This window comes from Drosophila sechellia, chromosome X (genome assembly GCF_004382195.2).
Source record: "Drosophila sechellia strain sech25 chromosome X, ASM438219v1, whole genome shotgun sequence".
Lineage (NCBI taxonomy): Eukaryota > Metazoa > Arthropoda > Insecta > Diptera > Drosophilidae > Drosophila > Drosophila sechellia.
The window spans coordinates 20,987,906-20,997,666 of NC_045954.1; the positions used below are offsets into that span (position 1 = coordinate 20,987,906).

The 9,761-nt window shown below is 38.2% G+C and overlaps 3 protein-coding genes across 3 annotated transcripts; all 3 read right to left on the reverse strand.

Annotated features, from left to right (window-relative positions):
• Positions 1 to 463: 463 nt before the first annotated feature.
• Positions 464 to 1,343, reverse strand: LOC6615170 (serine protease SP24D). The gene has a single exon (XM_002039550.2). It carries the CDS (start codon positions 1,330 to 1,332, stop codon positions 553 to 555), a length of 780 nt encoding a protein of 259 aa, XP_002039586.1. The 5' UTR covers positions 1,333 to 1,343; the 3' UTR covers positions 464 to 552.
• Positions 1,344 to 2,657: 1,314 nt separating this feature from the next.
• Positions 2,658 to 3,583, reverse strand: LOC6615171 (serine protease SP24D). Its single transcript, XM_002039551.2, has one exon. The coding sequence runs from the start codon at positions 3,562 to 3,564 to the stop codon at positions 2,782 to 2,784; it is 783 nt and encodes a 260-aa protein (XP_002039587.1). The 5' UTR covers positions 3,565 to 3,583; the 3' UTR covers positions 2,658 to 2,781.
• A 2,533-nt stretch (positions 3,584 to 6,116) lies between these two features.
• On the reverse strand, positions 6,117 to 7,239 carry LOC116802158. Its single transcript, XM_032725517.1, has 2 exons — positions 6,695 to 7,239; positions 6,117 to 6,628 (listed from the first exon to the last, which is right to left on the reverse strand). The coding sequence occupies exons 1-2, from the start codon at positions 6,882 to 6,884 to the stop codon at positions 6,285 to 6,287; spliced, it is 534 nt and encodes a 177-aa protein (XP_032581408.1). The 5' UTR covers positions 6,885 to 7,239; the 3' UTR covers positions 6,117 to 6,284.
• Positions 7,240 to 9,761: the final 2,522 nt, after the last annotated feature.

The window sequence follows — 9,761 nt, forward strand, 5'->3', positions numbered from 1 at the left end:
AGACTAATAGAAATATAAAAAATTATAAAACATTTTTCACAAATATGGGTGCGGCAGTTTTGTGCGGTTTGTGGGCGTGGCAACATGGATCAACAAACTTGCACTGCTAAAAGTTAAATTATTGTTCTGACATGGAACCTTGTCCAGTATGTCAACGAACCGGTTCGCAAGCTAGAACCTTATCACCCGGTACCAAAGCCTTATGATATAGATTCAGAGCCCTAGTAGTATTTATCATGATTAATCTAGCCTGAACATTAATTTATTGTCTTAATCAAAACACTTACACGCGTGATTTCCCGAGCTTGCTTATCTCTCAAGTGCAAACAAAACGTCAATCTTCTCATTTTCAACGATAGTGATTTACGGAATTTGTGCAAATATAAGTCGTAGCATTTAAATGAAAGACCAAACTTTATCACTTCCAATTTGCAATAATTAAAAATATCATAAATAAAACGAGTTTTTATTTATACATTTTTAAATTTATACAAAAAAAATTGCTTTATATTCTGTGTTTAATTAGCAAACTCATTTCCTTGCTTGATATTCTTAGACATCAGAGTGCTTTTTGATCCAGTCCTTAAAGTAAAAGACCCTGGCATATCCGTCCGGGTAGCTGGACCCGCACCCGTCCACGACGAATCCGGCCACGCCCACCAGTTGGTTGTTATATACGGCCGGACCACCGGAGTCGCCATTGCAGGCACCATTGTCCACCTTGTGGAGCAGGCACAGCTCACCCTCAAATCCGAAATCGATCAGCTCCTCACACTGCTGCCTGGTTATCGACTTCAGAGTGTTGTACTGCAGATAGCGAGGCAAGTCTCCCTGGTGCTTGATCCTTCCCCAACCGGAAATTACGACATCTACATCCGCCGGCGTATCCGCAGTGGGTAGATCGATGGGCTGAATGCTCGCGGACAGGATCAGTGGGGTCTCTAGTCGCAGCAGGGCCACGTCGTTAAGGAAATTGCCGTACTCCTCGTGGACAATCACCTCGACCACCTGGACAAGGACTCCACCGCTGAATCGATCGTTGGAACCCGCTCGAATGGTGAAACGCTCCGCAGCAATTGGAATGTGATTGCCATTCGAGTCCTGATTGGTTACACAATGGGCGGCGGTTAAGATGTAGGTTCTTGTCAGAATTGAACCTCCACAGCTGTGGGAACCGGCGTTCCTTAGGGAGACCTGGTGGGGAAACTGATTTTTCACCGCATCCTCACCGCCCACCACTCGACCGTTCAGTTTACCAGGCGCCGACTGTACGGGAAGCACCAAGAACAGCAGAAAGCTGCCGAGCAAAATCGCTGCTTTGCCGATGGTCATTTTTCCAAATGGTCAATGCTTAAGTTGGCGAAATCTCTTATATTTGTACACCCGGTAATTTAGCCTTCTGATTTGCAACAGACACTATCTTATCCGTATCTTATCGCGTGCGATTTATTTTATAGGTGCTTTAATGTGTATAAATCTAATCGAGGAGTCGTGGCGATTTAATATTATGTCATTGCTAATTGTTTTATGGCTCTTCGGCTTATCTTGTGATCAAATCTAAAGAAGTTACTCTCTTTGACCAGTTTTGAAAACATAGTCATCAATGAAACATATTCCAAATATCGCACTATCAATGGGGGGAATGTATCTTATAGCATTGATTCGTGAATGTGTGGCTATCTGGCTAGGTGGAATATATATTTTAATCTCTCCCCATCGTATTCGGCTCTTTAAGAATCAAAGAATAAAGATTGTCAAGTAAAATCATTAAAAACCAATGCATAAGCAAGAATATGTCCAGAAGAAGCCAGATATTTAAAAACGTGTTAAAAAAATTTGTTTTCCCTGCTTTCAAGTTTTATATCTCAGAATCATTGCTGCAGAGAATTTTTGGGCATTTTTTCATAATGTTTGGTGATTAATATGATTTTTTTAAGAATATTACTATGTATTCGCTAGATTAGACGGCTTTAATAGGTTTTATTAGCTAATAATTAAAAAAAATGCATTTAATACTGAGAATTATATACTAGAATATTTTTTTCATGTCCTACATTTATGCCATGATGTTTCCCGACTTTTATACGACACACCCAAAACGCATGCATATATTTGTTCTTAACGAATTTCGAATCCTGCTTATATTGATTAAATGATAGTAAGAAAGCTCTAGTCGGGTTCCTCGACTATCAGATACCGATTGTTTCGCTAGTGGGAGTGCGAACGAGAAATTGCCTATAGAAATTGAAAAAAAAAGAAGAATATATTAATTCCAAAGTGTGGACGTGTCAGTTTTGAGCGGATTGTGGGCGTTAGTCGGACTTGGCCAGATCGACTCGGAAAAGCTCTTTTCTACCTATTACATACGTTTCAATGAATCGTTTACAATCCGAGCAACGGATATAAGAAATGCAAAAGTCGCCAAAAGAAATAGAAAAGATTATTTTCGAATCGGTGTCAATTGAAAAACAATTCAGAAAATTGAAGACGGGTCCAATTCCTTTTCCATTATCGGATGGCGCTGTCAAATAAATTATACAATCACCAATTCACGAACTCTGGCTGGATGTTAGATAATTCATAAAAAGTGGCTTCTACACACAATGTGGTGCGTAAAAAAGTCATAGAATAAACCCGATTTTTTCCAGCTTTTAACATAATTTTAAGCATTTGCTAAGAAGCAAACTATTAAAATGAAAACTTTATTGATAGTCAACTCGAAATATTCTAATTATCGTTCAGAAGTTATTTAAATGAAATTCCCGCACTTCAGCAATGCCATTATTTCACATCCGAGTTATTCTTGATCCATGCGTTGTGGTAGTACACCCTGGCATATCCATCTGGAAAGCTGGTTCCACAGGCTGACCATACGAACCCGGCCACGCCTACCACTTGGTTGTTATATACGGCCGGACCACCGGAGTCCCCATTGCACGCTCCATTATCGGCCTCGTGGATCAGGCACAACTCGCTCTGGACTCCCCAGCCAATCAGGTCGTCACACCTCTCCAAGGAAATGGACTTTAGAGTGTTGTATTGCAGATAGCGAGGCAAGTCTCCCTGGTGCTTGATCCTTCCCCAACCGGAAATTACGACATCTACATCCGCCGGCGTATCCGCAGTGGGTAGATCGATGGGCTGAATGCTCGCGGACAGGATTAGTGGGGTCTCTAATCGCAGCAGGGCCACGTCGTTAAGGAAGTTGCCGTACTCCTCGTGGACAATCACCTCGACCACCTGGACAAGGACTCCACCGCTGAATCGATCGTTGGAACCCGCTCGAATGGTGAAACGCTCCGCAGCAATTGGAATGTGATTGCCATTCGAGTCCTGATTGGTTACACAATGGGCGGCGGTTAAGATGTAGTTCCTGGACAGAATCGAACCTCCACAGCTGTGGGAGCCGGCGTTCCTCAGGGACACCTGGTGGGGAAACTGATTTTTCACGGCATCCTCGCCGCCCACCACACGGCCGTTCAGGCTACCAGGTGCCGACTGTACGGGCAGTGCCAACAGAAGCAAACAGCTACCGAGCAAAATCGCTGCCTTAACGGATCTCATTTTCCAAATGGGCAAGCCCCAAAGAGGGGTACCTTCTTATATAGAATGGCGGTTTACTTAATTTATAACACCTCCATTATCTGTACTTAACCAATATGTGTTCTTCCAATCTAAAATAAATGCTTTTGTATAAGTCAAACGCAAAATTGTCCAACGGGCAAACAAATTTAAAAAAAGTTTTTAAGAATTGATTTCCGTAAATAGAATTTATTTTTTGATATTTCCCAACCATATTTTTAAAATGCCTTTGTTGCTATCTCTGAGTAGTGAATATATTTACTTCTTTGTTCATTCACATTTTGACCCCTTATCTTAGCTTGCGGCTAAGACTGTAATATCTTATCGATCTATTTTGGCTTTATGTGGGGACAAATCTTATCGAAATTCTCAACTATCACGGAGATTCGGCCAGATAAGCTTGACTTATCATGATGGGGCAATCCAGTCCATAGTTTGACCAAAGACACTAGAATAACAAGATGCGTAACGCCATACAATTTTTTGGCACGCGATTTTTTGGCCGTGGCTCTAGGATGGCTCTAGAGGTGACTCTAGAGGTGGCTCCAGGCTCTCTCGAGTTTTTGTTCGAGAGAGAAAGAGCGGAGAGCGCTACAGCAAACAGCTCTTTTCTACGCATACAGTGACAGCCGACAACTGTATGTGTACACACGTATGCTCATGAATTGAAAATTTTACAAAATATGCCCTTCACCTTAGAAGCTCGTTGACTTTAAATCTATATTATTTTTGATCAATTGGCACCAAGTACAAAATTCTTGTTTTGCATTGCCTTAACGTTACAATTATTTGAAATTAGCATAGAAATAGTAATAGCCGAATCTATGTACATAATATAACAAAATAAATTTCGAAAATAATTGTCATTAGAGTATTCAGCTTGCGACGTGTGAAAAATTAGAGTAGACATTGTCTAGTAGACTTCGATTCGTAGGTGATTATGACTGCACGTCGTGCATCAAGAAATCAAATAACGAAATTGGCTAAAACTCCAAATATGTAAATTCGATTCTTAGATCAAAATTGATTTCTGCCCCGAAAATCATTTTCTACGCGCGCATATACTCGTTCACGATTATTGTTTTTACTCACACAAGCAAGCAAATTCCATTTTTAGATTTTGAACGCTCTCACTTTTACGCGAGCAGAGAGAAGGCAATTTTGGCCGTCACCAAAAAGTGGCTGCATAGTGCAAAACCAATGCCAAGAACCCATTTTCCAAAAGTCCGTAATACTACGTATTGCTGACGTCATATGTTAGTATAAGATTATACTTTAGTGTTACGTAACAGAAATATTAAAAATCCCGTATATATATATCAGCTGTTCAAAAACAGCTTTTTGGAGCGTCGAGCTTACGTGCGCTTGCTAGCAAACAACACAATCGGTTTTAAGTTAATAAAAAAGGAACAAAGAAAAGTTCTTATTAAACAGGTTATAATAAGACTGAAGGGGGCTGTTTTGTACTATGTGTTTGTGATTGTGAACTGTTGAATTTCTTGAGTTTGTCCCTGTAATTTAGTGTTGTAAATAGCTCTTTTAGGTGTTCAAACAACAGTTAAGATTTAACCTGAGTTTCGCATAGTTTCACCATAATATCTATACTGCGTTCTAGGAAATTTAATTAGGGAGAAATTTTAGTTTTTAGGACCTAACCCTACCTTTTCAAATTCGGAGTAATCTCAGCTGAAAGGGAGTTAAACCAGGCTGTTGCTGAATTGTTTCATTATTGTTGTATTATTTTTGTGGTTATTATTTGTAAAATTATTTAATATGGAATCACTATCACGAAATCAGTTGATTTTTGCTTGGACTACAAAGAGTATACGAAATTTGAGAAATCCCTATACGAAAATTAGTTAATTAAATTTTAAAATTAAAGGGCCGAAGCCATGACCGAAATTTTTGGGATTCTCATAGATATGGTCTACTGTAAGTCAATGCAACAAAAACATAATGTATATATCTTACTCCTTTCCGGAGTTACCAACTAAAAAAGAGATAATGCTATAGTCGAGTTTCCCCGACTATCAGATACCCGTTACTCAGCTAGTGAATGCGAAGCCGAAATTTCATTATTTCTCTGGGATATCGATAGATATTGGGGAATAAAATAAAAAAAAAATTTGGTCGTGGAGTGTGCGTCTAAAACAATTATTTGCAAATCGATAGAAATTTACAAGACTAAAAAATGTGAAAAAATATAAACACGTTTTCCAAAAGGGTGGGTGTGGCAGTTTTGGGCGGTTTGTGGGCGTTCGAGTGTGCGTGGCAACATGGGTCAACAAACTTGCGCTGCGTCATTTTCTCCAGAATCTGAATGCTGAATCTCAACCTTCTAGCATTTATATTGTTCCTGAGATCTCGACGTTCATACGGACAGACGGACATGGCAAAATCCACTCGGCTATTAATCCTGATCAAGAATATATATATATATATATATATGCAACGCCCACAATTTTTGGTAAGATTAAAGATATGAACTTGTGTAACCCAATACAAAAACACAAAATAAATTTTTGTCTCCACCTTGAAGATATTTATTTTCGCCACAATAAGGTATTCAGACTATAGTGCAATTCATGTCCGTTATGCATTTACTTATTATATTTTTGGATTGCCGTTCAATCACTTGCTCTCTATCTATTCCTCCTCAGATACATCATCATCTTCAGTTTAAGTATTAAGCTTAGCCTCCTTCATAGCTTCAATTTCAGCCACAGCCGTAGGGTTAGCTCCGTCCATAACTTCAACATCCATCTCAGGGTCAGCCTCGGCCAGAAGTTCAATCCCAACCTCGGGGCCCTAGCCAAAACTTCAGCCTCAGCCGTAGGGTCATTATCAGCCATCATTTCAACCTCGGCCATAGGGTCAATGTCAACCTCAGCCATATCATCATCCTCAGTATTATTGTTAAGGTCAGCCTCCTCCATAACTTCAATCTCAGCTTCAGCCATAGGGCCAGCCTCGGCCAAAACTTCAACCTCTGCCAGAGGTTCGTCCATAACTTCAACCTCCATATTGGGGTCAGCCTCGGCTAAAACTTCAAACTCCGTATTAGGGTCAGCCTCTGCTGTAACTTGAACCTCAGCCTCAGCCGTATACTCACCATCAACGGTAACTTCAGCCATAGTCGGAGCTATTTCTCCAAGAGCAGCCTCAACCTGAACAGAGTTGTTACGTTGTGGTGCTGGCGCATTCCGAACGCGACCCCGGTTATTTCTGGGATTTAATATCGCCGGTGGGGAGTATGGAACGATACGATTGCGTAATTTCTTGAAAATGATCTTATTGTTCATCTTTCTGATAAATGCTTAAAACACAAGAACACTTGAAAGAACACTTATTTTCGAAGTCGACTCAAAATAGAAACTGGTTCGATGAAGCCCTTTGCATTGATTTCATCGCCTTCTATCGTTTCGATAGTAATGTTTATAGTTTCATTAAGTTTCTTTCCCTAGCGTTTCAGAATGTTGGTATGTATTTGAGATATATAAAGGTCCCTGATTATATAAAGGTCCTTCTGTTAGGAAAACGTTCCGATGTTACTTCAAACACAACAAACAAGTGCCAGTGTTTGTTCTTAAATTAAAGTTATGAGAGGTTTACACATACAAAGTCCTCAGACTGATGGTGGGAAAGTCTTTTTAGGCTAATGCTAATTATACCACGTACATTACTTTCCCCCAAATAAAGTTGTTTCTAGCGCCAAAGCTCATATTTGAGCCCATCGATCGCCCAAAGAGCTTGTTCCAGGCTCTTTAGAATTTTTGTTCAAGAACCAGATAGACAGTGACAGCTCATGAATTGAAAATTTTACAAAATATGCCCTTCACTTTAGTTCTTGGACTTTAAATCTATATTATTTTTGATCAAGGCAAAGCATTGCCTTAACGTTACAATTATTTGAAATTAGCATAGAAATAGGTAGGATACAAAAGTATCCGAAAAAAAGAACCTTCGAGTGGAAAATAAGTTAAATTTTATAGTCCAGTGCTCGAAACATCTCCCAAAATAAATTCGTGAAAACTCTTCAACTTGGATTATAATTCCAATTCGGTTATCCAATAATAAGTGGAAGTGAAATACGAAACAAAAACATTAAGTCCAAAGGCAACTAAGTTTTAAAACAAACATATAAAAATAAAAAATAAAAACAATATAGAATTTTAATAATACAACACAAAAATTTACAAAAAAAAAAAAGGTGAAACTAGAAAGCTTAAAAATAATAATAACATTGAATCCGAAACAAAACAAAAAAATATAACACAATCTTTAAAAATTTTACAATAAAAATGTCACAACCAATTATTGCGCTGAGCGACAACAACCTTGCCGAAGCCCGTCGGCAGCTTAAAGACATTATGCCATTCAAGGGTGATCCAGAAACCCTTCACACTTTCGTCAGCAGAGTGGATTACGTAATTTCGCTCTACCAAACAAATGATGTCCGACAACAGGAACTTGGACGGACAGATTACACGATCTTTGGGACTTCCGAACATCGAAGATTGGCCTACCCTTAAAGCAAGACTCATCGCGGAATTTAAAATTCAAACACCAAACTACAAACTTCTGGAGAACTTCAGGGAGACACCATACAGAGATAGCCTAAGAGCATTCAGCGAAGAAGCGGAAAGACGACGTCAATTATTAATTTCGAAACTACACCTGGAAGGTAACCAATCGGATTTTCTTATTTATATTCAGGCTATTAAAGAATCTATTAAGATACTGATAAGGAAACTACCAATACAATTATTCACTATTTTAGCCCATCACGATATTACAGACTTAAGATCCTTAATTACCATTGCACAAAATGAGGGAATTTATGAAGAACACATTAATTTTGAATTTTATAAAAACCCAGAATATCGTAATAAAAATTCAAATTCTAATCAGAATTCGAAAGCACAAAAATTCAATACAAATGTTCAAACTCAAAATCCACCAAGTTACTCACAATATTCCCAACCCTTCCAACCTAATTTTAATCAATACATTCAACCATTTAGACCTAGCTATACACAGCAGATGACTAACAACCCACCCATGTGGCACGCACCTAATTATTTCAGACCCAACCAATACATAAACACACAACCCATTATTCAAAAAAATCCTTTCCAACAATATCCCAACAAAGCCCAAAATCCCCAAACAACGCATTTTAGAGGAAATACATACCCTCGACTACAACAAACCTCTACATATAAAAATACTAACTTCCCGATTACTAAACGACTAAGACCATCGGACAGTGAACAAACTAAAATGTCTATTGACGAAATTAGATTCCAAGACGCGCATGAATTCGAACAAGTCCAACCTAATTATTACGAGCAACAGTATTATAACCAAAATCAATACAATCCGTATCAAAATCATAGCTTCATTAATGAAGGGCAACAACAAGTCCAATCTGTAAAAATTAATAACAAACAAAACCAAAATAATTCTGAACTAAACGAAAATTTTCGGTTAACAGCCGCGGAAAATACGAATACATAAAAATAGTATACAAAGGGCGCTCATACAAATGCCTTCTAGACACGGGATCAACAATTAATATGATCAATGAAAATATATTTTGTCTTCCCATTCAAAATAGTAGATGTGAAGTTTTAACATCAAATGGCCCTATTACCTTGAACGACTTTATTGTGTTACCCAGAAATAGTATTTTCAAAAAAACCGAACCATTTTATGTGCACAGATTTTCTAATAATTACGATATGCTAATTGGCAGAAAATTGTTGAAAAATGCTCAATCAGTTATTAATTACAAAAATGATACAATTACCCTTTTTGATCAAACATACAAACTAATTACTTCAGAATCCGAAAGAAACCAAAATTTGTATATCCAAAGGACACCAGAATCAATTGCAAGCTCAGATCAGGAATCAATAAAGAAATTAGATTTTTCACAGTTTCGATTAGATCACCTAAATCAGGAGGAAACTTTTAAGTTAAAAGGCTTATTAAATAAATTTAGAAATCTTGAATATAAGGAGGGAGAAAAATTAACATTTACAAATACAATTAAACACGTACTAAATACAACACATAACTCCCCGATTTATTCGAAACAATACCCACTTGCGCAAACACACGAAATCGAAGTAGAAAACCAAGTACAGGAAATGCTGAATCAGGGATTAATTAGG